The 18,687-nt window shown below is 39.7% G+C and overlaps 1 protein-coding gene across 2 annotated transcripts in view; it reads left to right on the forward strand.

Annotated features, from left to right (window-relative positions):
• MYO5B (myosin VB) overlaps window positions 1-18,687 on the forward strand; it is a 3,346,216-nt gene that overhangs the window by 2,937,346 nt on the left and 390,183 nt on the right. For both annotated transcript variants that reach the window (XM_044078265.1, XM_044078275.1), the window contains exon 27: window positions 16,672-16,737. In XM_044078265.1, the coding sequence (XP_043934200.1) occupies window positions 16,672-16,737 (66 nt within the window). The remainder of the gene's footprint in view (window positions 1-16,671; window positions 16,738-18,687) is intronic.

Raw genomic sequence — 18,687 nt, forward strand, 5'->3', positions numbered from 1 at the left:
ATATTTTCCTTCTTTTTTTGTCATACAAGATTTTGATATGTTTTCATTTCTACCACAAGCCTAGTATTATTTCCCTAAATTCATGTTGTAAATCTATACTGTTTAGCCAGTTCTATATTTGCTGCAGTCAGTATTGTGTGTGTGTGTGTGTGTGTGTGTGTGTGTGTGTGTGTGTGTGTGTGTGTGTGTGTGTGTGTGTGTAACTTGCTTACATGATACTTTCATTTGTTTCCGTTGTATATCATGTATCACCACAAGAAATACAACTTTTGAACCTCCAAAACCACAACAGACCCCAGCTCCAAATCAGGTGAGACAAGGAATATGATGCAAATTGAATCTCCAAACTTTATTCTGTAATGGTTAAGCGCTTTCTTCTCCTACAAGAGACTTCATCAGAACAAATGCCCTATAATACCCAACCCTTAAATACCCTTACTTAAACCTTAACAGTTACAGAATAAAGTTTGGAGATTCAATTTGTACCATATTCCTTGTCTCACCTGATTTGGAGCTGTGGTCTGTTGTGGTTTTGGAGGTGCATATCATGTATATTTATTAACTGCTTCCACTGCCAAAGCAATATTTAAGACATTTTCATATTTCGCTTTACTTTCTGAGAATATGCTTTTTGTATGTGTTCATAATTTATTCCACAAACAAGCTTACCTATCTACATTTACTGTAAAGCCGTTATAATTAAAGTTATGGATTTTTAGCTGCATACTTTGATAAGGGCTCTCTGATCGTTCTAGCTCAGGTATGTAGTTTATTTCCGTTAGTATTCCACCGAGTATAGGAATAAAATGATTCTGCCTGACAATTGCATGTATGTTTTTACTCATGGTTTGGTAGATGCTAAGAGGCTCTTCATTAAACTGTAAAATTCAATCCCAAAAGCACAAAGGAGTATGGAGTTTTCTCTCTTCACCTGCAACGTCATTAGTAACAAGAAAAACATTGGATACTCACTTTTTTTCTGCCAGGAGTGGGTTTTTATATGAGATATGGAGTGAGTACCACATTTACCATTAACATCTTTTTTTCCTTCTCCTTAAGTTGAAATGCAGGTACTGGGATTTTAATTATTTTCTCCAATTAAATTTAAAATGTTGCATTTTGAACAAAAATCCATATACCTTAACGTGATTACCAGCTGTAACAAGAAATCCAGACTTCAGCAGAAACAGCAGCATTAGTAAAACCAGAATTCAAGGCTTAGCTGCTGAGGAAATTCTTTCTAAATGCAATCTTAAAGTAGTAGCCAATTTCACTAAAATGAAAGAGGGCTAAGGACCTTTTTTAAGGAAAAGTAGTAAATGTACATTAAGTATAATGTGTGTACTTCAGTATGCATACTTTCCATGTTAAACCTTTAATAGCCATGATCATGCAGACAGTTAGCATAATATATTCTTTAGATAAATGATGAGTTATTTGGCAATAACCTTTTCATCACCTGCTAGCATATAAAATATTATATCACCTCACTAGATGAGGCCATGTGCTGCAGCATATCCCGTGTTATACAAACCAGCTACAGTTTCACACAATGGCTAGTGCAGTACAGCACCCAAACTCTTTGCTAGTATAACACACTGCAATAAGTCTTGTATCTTATTGCACTACCTACATGGTGGTAACCAGAACCTGTTGGCTACTATGCTCTAACCATGTAAATTATTTTGATCCATTGCAGTACAACCAAATTTTGTCCTGGCTGCAAATAAATTATCTCTTGTCTATGTTTTTGTGTTTTTCTGTTTTACAGTCTGAAAACACTGTTAATTACACATTACCCTCCCCACTTGACATACAGATGCTGCAGTGATGCTCTTCATATTTTAAATTTTTGTGTACATAGTTTGGCATCCTTTTGCTTTGATATAGAATGTCAAGGTACCCAGTCTTGGACTCTTGCTTCTAGCAATGATAAGTAACCTTTTTTTAATGGGACACAAATTGTCTATGTTCCAAAGGTACCCGGTATTCAGTGTTCAGGTATGTCATCATTTCCTTTATTTATTAATTTGATACATCTTTCCCCCCCACTTTGATGTTCATAAGCTGCATATGATCCTGTGCTGCTGCGGAGGGGGCAGCAAGTAAATGTACTGACATGTACCCACAACCCTCAAAAGCTGCATATGATCCTCTGCTGCTGTGGAGGGGGAAGGAAATAAATGTACTGACATGTACCCACAACCCTCATAAGCTGCATATGATCCTATGCTGCTGTGGAGGGGGCAGGAAATAAATGTACTAACATGTACCCACAACCCTCATAAGCTGCACATGATCCTATGCTGCTGCGGAGGGGGCAGGAAATAAATGTACTGACATGTACCTACAACCCTCATAAGCTGCATATGATCCTATGCTGCTGTGTTGGGGGCAGAAAATAAATGTACTGACATGTACCCACAACCCTCATAAGCTGCACATGATCCTATGCTGCTGCGGAGGGGGCAGGAAATAAATGTACTGACATGTACCTACAACCCTCATAAGCTGCATATGATCCTATGCTGCTGTGTTGGGGGCAGAAAATAAATGTACTGACATGTACCCACAACCCTCATAAGCTGCATATGATCCTATGCCACTGTGGAGAGGGCAGCAAATAAATGTACTGACATGTACCCACAACCCTCATAAGCTGCATATGATCCTGTGCTGCTGCAGAGGGGGCAGCAAGTAAATGTACTGACATGTACCCACAACCCTCATAAGCTGCATATGATCCTCTGCTGCTGTGGAGGGGGCAGAAAATAAATGTACTGACATGTACCCACAACCCTCATAAGCTGCATATGGTCCTATGCCACTGTGGAGGGACAGGAAATAAATGTACTGACATGTACCCATGACCCTCATAAGCTGCACATCTTCCTGTGCCGCTGTGGAGGGGGCAGCAAATAAATGTACTGACATGTAGCCACATCCCTCATAAGCTGCATATGATCCTATGCTGCTGTGGAGGGGGCAGCAAGTAAATGTACTGACATGTACCCAATACCCTCATAAGCTGCATATAATCCTGTGCCGCTGTGGAGGGGGCAGCAAATAAATGTACTGGCATGTATCCACAACCATCATAAGCTGCATATGATCCTATGCTGCTGTGGAAGGGGCAGCAACTAAATGTACTGACATGCACCCACAACCCTCATAAGTTGCATATGATCCTATGCTGCTGTGGATGGGGCAGCAAGTAAATGTACTGACATGTACCCACAACCCTCATAAGCTGCATATGATCCTATACTGCTGTGGAGGGGGTAGCAAATAATTGTACTGACGTGTACCCACAACCCTTATAAGCTGCACATGATCCTATGCCGCTGTGGAGGCGGCAGCAAATAAATGTACTGACATGTACCCACAACCTTCATAAGCTGCTTATGATCCTATGCCGCTGTAGAGGGGGCAGCAAATAAATGTACTGTCATGTGCCCACAACCCTCATAAGCTGCATATGATCCTATGCCACTGTGAGGGGGCAGCAAATAAATGTACTGACATGTACCCACAACCCTCTTAAGCTGCATATGATCCTATGCCGCTGTGGAGGGGGCAACAAATAAATGTACTGACATGTACCCACAACCCTCTTAAGCTGCATATGATCCTATGCTGCTGTGGAGGGGGCAACAAATAAATGTACTGACATGTACCCACAGCCCCCATAAGCTGTATATGATCCTGTGCTGCTGTGGAAGGGGCAGGAAATAAATGTACTGACATGTACCCACACCCCTTATAAGCTGCACATGATCCTATGCCACTGTGGAGGGGGCAGCAAGTAAATGTACTGACATGTACCCACAACCGTCATAAGCTGCATATGATCTTATGCTGCTGTGGAGGGGGCAGGAAATAAATGTACTGACATGTACCCACAACCCTCATAAGCTGCATATGATCCTATGCTGCTGTGGAGGGGGCAGCAAGTAAATATTCTGACATGTACCCATAACCCTCATAAGCTGCACATGATCCTATGCTGCTGTGGAGGGGGCAGTAAACTGACATGCACCTACAACCCTCATAAGCTGCATATGATCCTATGCTGCTGTGGAAGGGGCAGCAAATAAATGTACTGACATGTACCCACAACCCTCATAGACTGCATATGATCCTATGCTGCTTTGGAAGGGGCAGCAAATAAATGTACTAACATGTACCCACAACCCTCTTAAGCTGCACATGATCCTTTGCTGCTGTGGAGGGGGCAGGAAATAAATGTACTGACATGTACCCACAACCGTTATAAGATGCACATGATCCTATGATGCTGTGGAGGGGGCAGGAAATAAATGACGTGTACCCACAACCCTCATAAGCTGCATATGATCCTATGCTGCTGTGGAGGGGGCAACAAGTAAATCTACTGACATGTACCCACAACCCTCATAAGCTGCATATGATAATTAGAAAAAGCAGAAGAAGGTAGTAGGCCCCAATGGGCAAGGGTGGATACTGACTGATTGTACTGGGCATCACTTAGGGGTTGTTTTATGGTTTCATGGGGTGAAAGAGTGAGCAAGTCACTCTTCAGATGTTGATTCATTGGCAAATGGAGCCCAAATACTGAGCAGACCCCCCCCCCCGGATATTTCACTAAGTGAACATTTTACAGCCATGTTAGATGAGCCTCTTGAAGTTTGCTTGACTGTATTTAAACACTCAAAATCAGAGAAATTAACTTAAGGTCATTTTTCCATCTACTTCTCTCGTAACAATTTCCCATCCTCTTATATAGATTACTTTTCCATCATTGCAACACAGGCTGTCACACACAGTAGCTGTGGTGCTATAACAACACATTCAGTCCTAACTACAGTCATATATTTTCCTCAAATTCACCCAGCTGAAATTAGTGCTAAAATCCTAAACTTTCCAGATACATGCCCCTTGCTCACATCTGAAAGCACATGGTGCTTTCTTCCCAGAAAACCCAGATCCTCAGAAAAAAATTCCTGTCACTTATAGCCTCCAGCAACAACTCACATGCTGATGCTGTGTACTCTTAATTTATTGCTAAACACTGTAATTTGCTGCCATCACCACTACTCCCAGAAAGAAATAAAATTATAAGTTATGTACTCAGCATAGCTAGGCATCTGTGTTGCCCATTTTTATTTTTTCCTCACTAATGGGTTTGGCTCTGTTCCTCAGATCTGACTCAGCCACATAGACTAGACTTCAGATCCAGCTCTCTATTTCTTCCCTTTACCCATAGTGCTCTACTCCATCCTCATTGCCTCAGATTGAGTTTGCTGTTTATAGTTAATCTGACTCTTGTACAAGAGAGAAAGGGACAGACAGAAATAAAGACAGGGCTGAAACCTGGAATAGTAGGTTCCAAATATACTCCAATAGGTTCTTCCAGAAGGAAAAAAAAGTGGAGACGGAATGGATGGGAAGGGAAGGCAAGGAAGAAATAAAATGGACAACACAGATGCATGGTTATGGTGAGTACATAATTTATAAGTCTGATGTTGTCCTTTTCAATCTCCCTCACTATTGGGACAAAGTCCCCAACTACAAACCTTGGGTGTTCCTCATAGAAGGATATTCCAGAGCACTGCCGAAACCAAACATGCTCTATTTCTGTATATGATGTCCAGTTTATAATGTGAAATAAAGGTATGTGTTTTGGACCATGTAGCTGCAGCACAAATATTGTCAGTGGAGTTCCTTGACCAAAAGGCTGATGAAGTAACCAAGGATCGAGTTGAATGAGCTTGGGGAGGTCTTGGTAACACTAAGCCTTTTTGAGAATAAATTAGTGAAATGCAGTCTGTAATCCACTTGGCCAGGTTAAGTTTAGAAATTGCTTGACCCAGGTGATTTGAGGAAAAGGATATGAAAAGCTGATCTGACTTTCTAAACTGCTTTGTCCTGTTAAGGTAAAAATCATAGTTGTCTATGTACATCAAGGAGATGTAGCATACACTCTCCCTTATTGGAAAAATTCTGAAAAAGACTAGTAAATTAATGGACCGGTTGATATTATTCTCAGAAACCACTTTAGGTATAAAAGAAGGATTAGTCTGTAAAGAGACCATATCTTTATGAAAAACAATGTAAAGGGGTTTCGCTGAAAGAGCCTGCAGTTCAGAAATTATTTTTTGTTGAAATTATTGCTACCAAAAAAACCATTTTCCATGACAGAAATTTTAGATCACATTTATCTGACAGTTTAAAGGGTTTCTGAGTTAAACCCTGAAGAAGTGCCGTAAGGTCCCAAGCTGGTGAGGGATCCTTTACTGGAGGTCTGAGAAGGAAAAAAAAAAACCTTCATAAAAGTTTTACACAGTCTAGAGGAAGCCAGGGAGAAAGATTTATTTCCTGAATGGAAATTAGAGATTGCTGCCAACAGGAGTTTAATTGTAGGAAAAACTGGCCCCTTGATTAAAAATGATTTTGAGAAAAAGAAGAACTGCAGAAATTGGGGCCAAAAATGGATCAATGTTTTGGTTAGCAACCCATATGGAAAATCTTTTCCATTTGCTCCTATACACTTTCTTGGTGGAAGTCGTTTTGTGATGCCAAAATAATGTCACAGACTGGGGAAGAGAGCCTGGACTGTTTGAGTATTACTGGAAGCAGAGTAACCATGCAGTTAACCTGAGGGCTAGAAGGTTGGGATGTTGAATTCCCACTGCGTGAGATAGGAGATGGCTCCAGTATCCATGGAGGTTAACGAAGATGAGGCCATAGGAAGGAGAACCAAATCTGCCAGGGCCAGAAGGGGGGCAATGAGGATTACAGAGCTCTTCAGCCTGCTTGCTTTCTGTAAGACCTTTGGAATTAGGATAAGTAGAGGTTAAGCATAAAGGAGACTGGAGGACCAGGCGTGAAGCAGAGCATCTCTTGATGACTCCCCCTGTGTGTGTGTGTGTGGGGGGGGGAGATCAGAGCAAAGTACTTTTTGCAGTTGTTGTTGAGAGGGTAGCAAATAGATCACAGCAAGGTTGGTCCCAATGTCTGAAGATCATGTTTGCTACTGATTGGTTTAGAGACCACTCGTGAGGCATCAGACTAGATCTGCTCACTTTACCAGCATGTTAGTTTTCTCTGGAATGTGCATCACATAAAGAGATCACCCATTCCCACACTCTCATAGCCTCTCTGCACAGGGGATAAGATTGAGTTCCTCCTTTCTTGTTGATGTACCAGACTACCGACATATTGTCTGTCTGAATTGCAGTAGTCCTCAGAGGGGGAGACTCTTGAAGTGCCTGCAATGCTAAATGGACTGCTCTCATCTCCAGAATGTTGATATGCAATTTGGTCTCTTGGGGGGACCACATGCCTTTGACTGTCCTTCCCAAGAAATCCCCCCCACCCCAGTTGTGAGGCATCCATGGTCACTGTGGCAACTAGACTCAGAAGAATAAAGGGTCTGCCCAGAAAAAGGTCATTGGACTGGATCCATCAATGAATGTGGCATATAAAGATTAGGGTGAGATTTATCTGAAAAGACCAGGGCTGATACAGACTGGACCACTGTATAACTAAGGTCCGTTGGAGAATTCACATAAAGAACCGAGTAAAGGGAAGCAATACTATGCAGCTAACATTGACCCCAGTGCTCATAGCACTAACTTTTGCTGGAGGATGTAGATGAAAGAGACTATACTGTACTTGTTGGTTGTTGTAAAGAAATAATGTGGTGGAGAGGTAAAGATGTCACCTGAGTCATAGTATTCAGAAGTGTTCTGATGAATTTCAGGATCTGAACTGGAGCAAGCTGAGACTTGGCACAGATGATTGAAATGACCATGGTTTCACAAATCTGGTGCACACAGTCCCTGTCTTATAGGAATTGATGCCTGGATGGGGTGGCAAGGAGCCAGTCATCTAGATATGGAAACACTTGTAATCCCTTGAGCCTCAAGTGAGCTGCCACTACTGCCATGCATTTGGTAAACACCCTGAGAGCTGTGTTGAGTTCAAAGGGCAGAGCTCTGAATCAATAATGATTGGTTCCCAGCCAAAAGTGAAGAAACCTCCAGGATCGTCTGTCTATTTTTATGTGATAGTACATATCATGAAGGTCTGTGGAACACATCCAGTTGTCCTTGTGCAGAAATGGCAGGATGGACTGAACCATGACCATTCAGAGCTTTGCCTTCTTCACAAACTGGTTCAAACTGCTTACATCCAAAACTGGCCTGACGTCCCCTGTCTTCTTTGACATTACAAAGAAGCCTGAGTAAATTCTGAATCCTATCTGGTCTACTGGAGCAGTGTGGATGATTCTTTTGTGTAGCAGCTTTTGTATTTCTCATGCTGCTTCCTTCCCCTGACTGGGTGGAACATCAGGAAGTTTCTTCCTACAACCATGAGGAAGAAAAGAAAAAGGTAAGTAGTAACCTCTGGATATTATTCTTAGCACCCATAAATATTTTGTGATAACTATCTAGGCATCTAGGTGCAAATAGAAACAGCCACTGACTGCCATCAGAGTAGAACAGTTGGGCAGTTCTTCAGGAGCGTTGATAGGGCCTGTCTAAAAAATAATCCCTAAAGACCTTGTTCTGTGGGCCTCCTCTGCCTCTAGGGCAATGTCTGCCATTAAAATTTCATCCTGGAGGAAGTGTCCCCTCTTGAATCCTGGAAAGGCCCCTGAGACTTATGAAACCACATCTTCGTACCACCTCTCTGGTTTCAGGAGTAGGTCTTTTGAGGGACAGAAAACTTGATTCCTACGGCAGACAGGGTTTTTCCATCCTTTTTGCTACAGGAAAGCACATCTTTAACAGATTATCCAAACAAGAACGTGCCATCAAAATGGGCATTAGTAAAAGATGTCTTAAAGGGCTCCGCAAAATCACATAGCCGCACTCAGGTGTGTCTCCTTATGGCAATACCTGAACCAGTGGCTTGTGAGGTGCCTTAAGCTGTGTGAGAGATTAACCTCATTGACACGTTTAAAATAGATAAGAGAGCCATCACCTGAGAGGAAGTCTGTTTGAAGTCCTCAACAGACATGGACTCAGAGAGGGAGTTTTATAGTTCCTTAGTCAAAACCCTCTGAAGCCTAGTAAAATGTGCCAAATAGTTAAGTGACCTTAGAGCGAAGGTGGCCGAGGCAAACACTCAATTTCCAAATCTGTCCAATGTTTTGTACTCCCTGTTTGGTGGATGGACAGAAGAGCATTGCTGTGCTAGCTCTTTCTTAGTGGCTGCCACCACCACCATAGCATCAACCCGGGCCCCTTTGCTCCAGTGAGGGCAGTCTGAGGGGGTGGATCTGAAAATTTGTCTGGGCACTTGGGTGTAGGTTCAACAGTATCCAGTTCCTTCCATGCAAGATGGGAAACCGGGTCAATAAGTTTATCCTCCTGGGGGGTGGGGGTCACCCAAGACGTAAATGGTCCAGCACCAAAAGCCTCCAGGAACACTAATTCCTCAGAAGATGACCATCCACCTTTTTACGTAAGGATTTCCAGGATATCTCCAAATGAAATGTCATTACATGGTGATCTGGTAGATCTTTCTCCCTCATCAAAATCTGTATCTTCCATGAGAGATTCCATGGGGAGGTCTATGTGCCTCCTCTTACACATCCACATCAGAGGAAAATCCTTTGTGGGATGTTCAGAGGAGGTCTCAGAAGAGAGGGGAAGTTCCTCTAGTGGAATCGTCTAGAGACTAACTGGAACTGGCTGTCCCAGTGGAGTAGGTCATATGAACTCATAGCTTGGAGCCAGTGAGGGGTAGGGGGATAGGATCCAAAACATGAGCTGAATGTTCTTTATAAAGAGAGAAGGCCCTTTCTACCACCTTGAATGCTGAGGGCCCAGGGGAACCCCCCCCTCCTCTGAGCCGAAGCTTCAAAAGAAGGTCAAAGCTGCAGAAAAAGGCAGGTCAGGGCCACCCCCGGATCTCAGCCATATTGGGAGAATCAGATCTGAGCTGTCCAGGGCTAACACTCCAAGAAGGAGGGACAGATCTGACAAAAATGGAGCTGAATCAAACCCTCAGTCCCAGAACTGACATCTCAGGTCTAAGACCCACTTTTATCCAAGGGTATTGGAGTGGAGCCAGTAAGGGAAATTGTCAGAGTGGAGGAAGGAGGTATTCTTGAATCCAACACTGAAACTCTCAGGGATCTCAGATCCTGGGACTCAGAAACCATGGGTTGGATTGGAGAGGGAGAAACCATGGACTTTGTAGGTGCACTCACGGATCCAGTAGGGGACAGAGCTGGAAGGACCACCATCTGGGTCTGAGCTTTGAGGAATGTATGCATCATCCTATCAGCATCCACCTCTGTCAGACTTCTGCAAGACCTAGAAGATGCCATGGGAGGATGTTGAGAATGTTTCTTCTGAGTCTGAAAAAGTTGAGTGGGCAGAAAAGGAGAAACAGGTTTCAGTGCATAGTCTGGCGTACAGCTTCTGTGAACTGAACTGGTCCTCAGATCCAAGGACTAAGGATCCAAAGAAGAAATAGATGGTGAGGGTAAAATGACACTAGGAGCTGAACCTTTCAGATCCGATGAAGGCTTTGGATCCAAGGATAGCCCAAGACATTTCAAATCCGAGGTGGTCATGCCTGAAATTTTTCTTATTTTTTTCCAACGGCTCTGAAGAAGCCCTTGGAGACTTCAAAGAATATCTCTTCCTGACATCTGAAGAAATGAATTTTCATGTTTTTGAGGGAGGTTGAGCCCAGAAGAAGAAGGAAGTGACCATTTTAGATCAGTTTATTTAGCCTTTCCAATAGTGTTCTGGGATTAAAGGTAGTGCAGATGGAACAGGCCATATTAAAATAATCTGGTCCTAGGCAATGCACCCACTTCTTGTGGGCATCTGAGTTTAAGATCTTATGCCCATAAGAAGTGCACATTTTAAAGCCAGTTGGTTTGTCTGACATGGCCAAGGAGAATACCACAGCGCTAAAGAAAACAAGTTCACAAGAACCAAGAAATTAAATAACAGCTACCTTTTTTTGTTTTTTTAGACAAAACAATAGCCTAAGAATGGAGGGAAAAAGAATACCAGCTATGGTATATCAGAGAATACCTAAAAAGGTAAGGAAAAAGGTACCAACACTGTTACTGAGACTACTCAAGCTGAGTGGAAGTCAAGAAAAAAGCACAAAAATGTCCTAATGCCAGCAAAAACTGAATGGGAGGAAGCATCAGAAAGGAACTACAAGTTTTTAGAAAAGTCTACAATATTGTAAGAAAAAAACCTGCTTACTATGCTCGATAACTGAATCTGTGTCTAACCACAATGCTTGCAAATGAGATCTGAGGCAATGGGGTTCGTGTAGAGTATTATGAGTAGAGGGAGGAGCTCAAGATCTGGATCCGAAGTCTAGTATATATGAGCGAGTTGGATCCGAGGATCCAATCCACACCCATTAGTGAGGGAAGAAGAATGAAAAAGCACAACATCATATCCCACTAGTGCAAGGCATTAATAAAAGAACAGCTCTACAGTGGAACAGTCCCTTCTGCTGTCTACCACCACAAAAACCTCTCTCAGCCCACTCTTTCCTTCCACACTTTTTTCAACTGACATATCACACATCTGTACTCTTCTTCTCCTCTCATCCTAACCACTCCCCATCCAACCAACACTCCTCTTCCTTTGTCTAAATCTCACTCTCAACAATAATATACTTTCTCTGTTGTTTCCTGCTTTTACTTAACTACCTATTGCATCCTGCTTCTGTCATCTAAAAGCAAATTCAACTTTTATAGCTGTAACATTCCTGTAATGCACATATTCTCTTGAACTAATGTAAAAAGCTTTCTATATCTCATTCAGGTTCTATCTTTTAGGTGCTTTCCTACATTCAATTTACATACATACTCTAAAATGATAAACTTAACTGGTTACAATTGCTGTGTTTTTGTATGTATTTCAAGCACATTTTTATCTTGGTATAGTGTTGCTTTGTACAAAATGTTTCTATAATTCCTTTTCACTACAGTGTATTCATTTATTATCATTAGTTTTGTCCTGTAATATAAAACAAATTCAAAGTGTTAATCTTGTATATGCTATTAACTGTTAACTAGTGAATTCATCTATATTTATTGACTGGAGTAGTGTTTTCAGAAAAGGTTCTGGGAGAAAAGCTCCACAGTTAACAATACAGTGTATGATTGTACAATATTAAGTTACAAAAATAATAAATATGATTGATAGGGACATACAGTGTGTTAAATTGAAATTAACAGCATGCCACACACAGGTACATTACTAGCAGATACACACACAAACTGTACTACTGGATATTTGTAATTGATAACAGATTTACTTAAACAAGCCAATCAAGCACTACTGTAAGATTGATTATCTTTTTTAATAACACAGATAAACTCAGATACACTGCTCTTTCTCAGCTGATTTTGATTACAAGCTGTCCACCAATAAAAGTACTCTGCAACCATTTTTATAGTTTCAAAACTTTGTCCTTGATGAAAACATTATTTTTCTGTGTTTAAGCCTTTTTGTCTGCCCCCTTATTTCAATACAGGGAAAACCACTTCCTTCAGCAGGCCAAAATGTTCTTTCATTGACAGGATAGTCTGTAACTTTTTCTGCTGTGTTAGCCATGCTCATCTAGAGAAAACTAGTTATCAGCATGCTGAAATGTTCTTTCATTGATAGGATAATTTGTAACTTTTTTTGCTGTGTTAGCCATGTTCCTGTTCACTTGAATGTCTGTGTACATTTAACTGTTTAGGATATTTCAGCAAACCTCTATTGTTAATGCCATTTGTTACAAAAACATTCAGAAAAGTATATTTTTGTTTTACACAAGCACATTCATGCAGTTATCCGTTATCATGCAGTTACATAAGGTAATGCATCACATGGTATTTCTAAAAAGTATCACACTGTTGTTATGATTACCAAACTTCTGTTACTGTGAAGGAAAAACAGTTATATATATATCTATATATATATCTATATATATATATATATATATATATATATATATATATATATATATATATTCTATTAAATATGTTATTGCTGTAAAAAAACAAGTATTTTGCTTATATAATTCTATCACAGTGAATAAAAAAACAGATTTAGAAGATTATCTACAGATCAGATTAAATAAGAAGTTACTGAGGTGAAAACTGTATATTATAGAGAAAGAAGCATTTGGTTAGACGGCAGGGCAATAAAAGAAAAGGAAATGTCTGTATTGATGGTAGGAGAGTAGGATTGTTATGTAGGAGGGTCAGGTGCAAAAGCATGACTAGTCAGTTGATAGGTTTGTAATTTGTCAAAAATGTATGCTGATTGGTCTCATTCTAAAGGAAGGGGAGGAAAAGTTCCACAGTTTAATGCAAACCCGCGGTAACAAGTCACCATAACAGCTGTTGAATTTAGGTACTTGTAGAAGGTTTTGAATTTGTGATGACAGGTTTCTGTTTGGGACATATTTATCCACTATAATAAGTGGAGAAGGGCATTTGTTAAGTTTGTATTTCAGTATTTTGTGGTTAAGTTTTACACGAGTCAGTATAAGTAGGTGATGTAGCTCTAACCATTTTATTTTTTGTTGGGCTATGCAGAGTGGTTGAATTGAGCTTGTGAGTAAAGATACACAAATTGATAAACTGTGTGCAGATTCTAAAATTTATTCTCAGACACAACAGATTATAAATATATTTACAAAATCTTATGCAAAACAGTTTGGCTCCACAAAAGGGGTGGTAAGTTGTCCTAGTGACATCCAGGTAACCCCAGATACTGGAATCAAATTAGATTATATTGAAAAAGAACTGTGCAAACTGAATCCAAACAAAGCACAGGAAGGAGACGGAATAAGTAACAATGACCTGAGAACACTTCAGCAAGAATTTACACTGCCATTATATCTATTATTCACTAGGTCATATAAATATGGGGAGATTCCTCAAGATTGGAGACATGCACTTATTTAACCTGTCTTTAAGAGAAAACAGGGGAGAAGACAGGGGAGGAGGACAAACCCAGAATCATATAGTCCCTTAAGTCTACTTTCATGTTGTGGAAAAATAATGGAGAAGGTAATACTGGATAAGTTATTGTCAGAACTGGATAGGTTGGGACTTGAAACCATATATCAGCATGCGTATATTGAAAATAGATCTATTACCACCTGTAACATGATGTTCTATAACAATATAAAAACAGCTATGAATAAAAAATTGTGCTGTTATGTGGTTTATATAGATTTAACTTCAGCATTTGACAGGGTCATATGCAAAACACTGACCAATAAATTTGTACAACTAGGTATGGATGTACTTTTGATAAGACGGATAACTGCATGGCTTACAAATAGGACATGGCAAGTATCACACACCAACTGGACAGGTGAAATCCTTGGTTACAGTCAAGGTGTCCCACAAGGCTATGTCCTAGGCCCTTACTTTGTTTAGATTGTATCTTTTAGACCTTACATTTTCATCTGAGGTGTTCTACAGTCTATATGCTGATGACCTGAAATTGGGTAAACTGATTACAAGTGTTACAAATAAGGCATGTCTGCAAAATAATTTGACTAAATTGACCATTTGGCTGCAGGAGAATAATATGTTGATAAATACATCAAAAACTAAGCATATGAGATTTGGGAGACATAAACTGAAAGGTGAATATTTAATACAGCACACAGTGATTGAAACGGTAGACCCATTTAAGGACCTGGGTATATGGGTAAATTCAGCTATGAGTTTTTCTAATCATAACAACCAATTGGCTGATAATAGTTATAGAACTATAGGTTGCATAAAAAGATTTGTAAAGTCTAGGAAATCAAACATAATGAAGTCATTGTTTGTTAGTTACATTAGACCCAAACTTGAGTATGGAATAACAATATAGAAACCCTATAGGAAAACAAGCATTAATAAACTGGAAAGAGTACAGCAGAAATATACCAAGGGCATCCATGGATGTGAAAATCTAACTTATTATGAAAAACTAAAATATCTGAACTTGTACAGTGTCTCTTACAGATATTTAAGAGGATATCTTATTCAGGTATATAGGGCATTTAGAGACAACTACCTCTGGGAATGTTTGGGGTTATCAAAAAGTACTAGAGGATCATCAGATAACCTATGTAGAAAATTCTATAGGAATGAGAAGTGTATTAATTGGTTCTCTGACAGAGTAGCTGATGCTTGGAACACACTACCAAGCATTAAAGCAAGTACTAGTTTAGATATTTTTAAGAACAGCCTGGACATTTATTATGAGAACAAGTGTTTTGGTATATTGGCAAGCTAGAAGGGCATTAATGCCCATGCATGAAACATTTGTATGTATGTATACTCTTATGAAGCTATGTAGAATGTCTGTCATGTGGGGCATATTTAACAACTTTGTCTTAGGCCTGTTTCAATTTGTGTAACTGAATTTTATGAATCTTAATGCTCATTGCAGAACCTTTCTCACATGGTCTTTTCTGAAAAGGGGCATTGGCCGCTAAGTCAGGCTTGCAAATAAATAAATATGGCTTCTTTCTCATTTTGCTTTATAGGTTCATAGTTAGTTATGTACGCTAGTAGCATCAAAGGCCTTCAGAAAAGTTAGCTGTGTAACTCGGCAAAATGTGTGAAACCTGATTGAGGAAAGTAATGACATATGTACCTCAGGGATGAATTACTGGTTACCTATGTATTCATTGAGTCTAGATTTAAAGGTGGCCAGAGATTTACCAATTTTGATGTGCAATGGGTGTCTGTTCCAACAATGGGGGATATGCTGGGTTAGATTATGCAAGCAGGTATTGTTTATATAATGAAAGGGGATATTTTTATGTGCAGTATTTGTGGATCCAGCAGTTTTGTGGAGATCAAACAGTGAAGGGTCATTCATTCATTCATTCTTAGCAAAGTCAAGTAGAGATCAACATTCAACATATGTGAGCCTGAGGAAACAGGGTATAATGAAATGGCATTTTAATCAATGTAGCTTATAGAGCTTAGTCTGGCAATGTTCTTGGTTATGAATTTCCTGAGGGGTGAACAGAGAAGAAGTATTATTTCCATGGACCAAGAGTAGATGCCTTTTGAGATCTTCTTATTAATATATGTAAATAAAGTGAATTAAACTAAAATGAATCCCTCTCATACCATATTAATTTATTTTAATGTGTAGCCAGAAGGAAAAGTCTGCAGTCTCCAACAGAGGTCCTTCTTGTATCTCTTCCCCAAGCAGTTCAGGCCACAATTGCTCCTTTAACTTATCACTTTATTTAACACTTAAGTGCAGACAATTAAGACCATTATCTGCTTCTGAACTTTAATCTGCTGTCCTGGATGTTTGTTTACCTATTGTCTGACTCAGAACTAGTCACTTCTAGATCATCTCTAAGATGAGATATCTGTGTCTAGTGAATCTACCTGGTTAACAAATATTGTTATTAGAATACATTTTCTTTTAACATTCCTTTCTTGCCTATCACTCCTGAGTCCAGTATTAAATGCTTTTCACCAGACGCAAGGATGGAAAGCTTGTTTGTTAAGCTAGTGATGAGGCAATTTGTTAAATATACTGTATCTGAAAATGTGTTACTAATTGTGTTTCAGTTGTTAGCGTAAGGATAGGTGTGTTTATTGATTTGGATAATTCCATTCCTAACATATAAAATGCTATTCACCTTCACTTTTCACTTTTTGTCCAGAGAATTGAAAATAAAGATGTAAATTCTCCCAACCATGAAACTGAGGTGGCATATGACAGCCTTAAGGTAAGGAACAAATACTGAAATATACTGTATAACTTCTTGTTGTGCACATGCTGTGGCTTGTTTGTTTCTTTTTATTTGTATGCAGCTGTTAATATTGAGAATACTAGAACATATTTACTGCTGTAGATTTGAAATTTGCATTTACAATTTACAGTTTGTAATTGCACTGCATATTCTAAGAGTACAGAAGCTCATTCTGACATATCTCAAAGTTGTTTGTTTGTCTTTCGGCTTTTCCCGGTAAGGGGTCGCCACAGCGTGAACTCCGGTCTGCTAATGATTGGCAGTAGATTTTTTACGAAACACCGAGGTGCCAGCTCGACGCTCAACCTTCAACGAAGGCACGCCCATTTACGCACACATGTCTTTCGAATGCTACCCAACCGCGGGGAGGACATGCAGACTCCACACAGAAGGCACCCCCAAGCCCAGCCGAGAATCGAACAGGAGAACCTCTTGCTGTGAGGTAACAACTCTACCGCTGTACCATCGCGGCAAATCAAAGTCTAGATCTCAAATATTTTCATGGTCATTTTATCCCTTACCCTGTGGTCCTGTGAACATGGAATTCATAGGTTCAGTGTCAAGATTACAGACAACTGGACTTAGAAAAATAGATAGCTGTAAATCTACACTGATGTTGTCAAATTCATAGACAGAGACATAATAGCAACACTAGACAAGTCAACACTGGAACCATAACATGCCTAGCCATATACTCCACACTTAAAAATTCTTGCTACCCTTCAGAAGCACTTAATAGCACTGATTTCCATACTCAGCCCCAGGGGCATTACCAGGCATGTGTAAGAAGTAAGAGCTTAAAACAAAACTCCCCCAAACCCCAGCATGGATGACAGCAGTATACCTGGTACTCAGTTCTCACTCTGAGGAGAATAATTGGGTTGTATGCCTCTTATTCTGAGTGGAATAAATATCTCAAATGGGGTCATCAAGGAGAAGCTTAACAGCAACAGTCAGATGTTGGGTTCAAAAGCAAGAAAAAGTATTTCTGAAACGTCATTGCAAAACACAGCAAATTGAAATGGGATTAAGTTTTAAAAAGAGAATAAATAAAAATTATAAAATATTCACATATTTGTTACAGTGAAGTAAAGGGTGTCATCTGTAATTACAATTCTGAAATGCAGATAAGAATGCAGTATATAATATAAAGACACTTGAAATAATGCATGTTTGTTTAGCAGTGTCACTGAGACTGTATTAGAACTGATCTAAATGATAGCAAAGTTAGGAGAGGTTTAATGTTCAAGGGGTTAGAATTCCAAACTGCAGGAACATGTTGATATAACTTTTTTTATTTCAAAAAGAGAGAGCAAGAGAGAGAGGGAGATGGAGAATATAGAATTCAGAGATCTAATGGTATCTAGAGAGGATAACTGATGGTCTAATGGCCAAAGCTAATGGCAAAACTAAAGGAGAAATACTTAACTGTACAGAGAAGAAATGTAGCTTTTTCTTCAATGGGGAGAATGTCAGCATGTCAGAGTTTAAAAGTAAGTAGTGAAGTGTGTATAAATCTGCTAGTGAAATGAAACCACATTTATAAGTTTTTGAGGTTTTGATGTTCAGTGACTTAGCTAAATTAACTCTCGGTAGGGCATATTCAAAGTTATGCATTAACAGAATTCATAGCACAGACTTGTAAGTTTCAGGAATAAGAAGTCAATTAATTTATGGGACTACCAAGATGGCTGCACACTGATCAACAGCTTGATTTCAGCTCTCCCAGTGTGGAAAAAAAGAAACAAAGAGATAAAGGCCAGAAACTTTGCAAGTTTTAGTAAATTCAATTACTGGCTAGTACGTACACTGCTTGGATGCCATCAAAGACAAATCTTAAAGAGACTGAAAGAAAAACAACTTGAAAAGTTGAAGAGAATGGTATTTCCAAGATGGCTGCACATGGATCAGCTGCTTAACTTCAGG

The sequence above is a fragment of the Protopterus annectens genome, chromosome 1.part1 (assembly GCF_019279795.1).
Source record: "Protopterus annectens isolate FY-2018-M chromosome 1.part1, PAN1.0, whole genome shotgun sequence".
Taxonomy (NCBI): Eukaryota; Metazoa; Chordata; order Ceratodontiformes; family Protopteridae; genus Protopterus; species Protopterus annectens.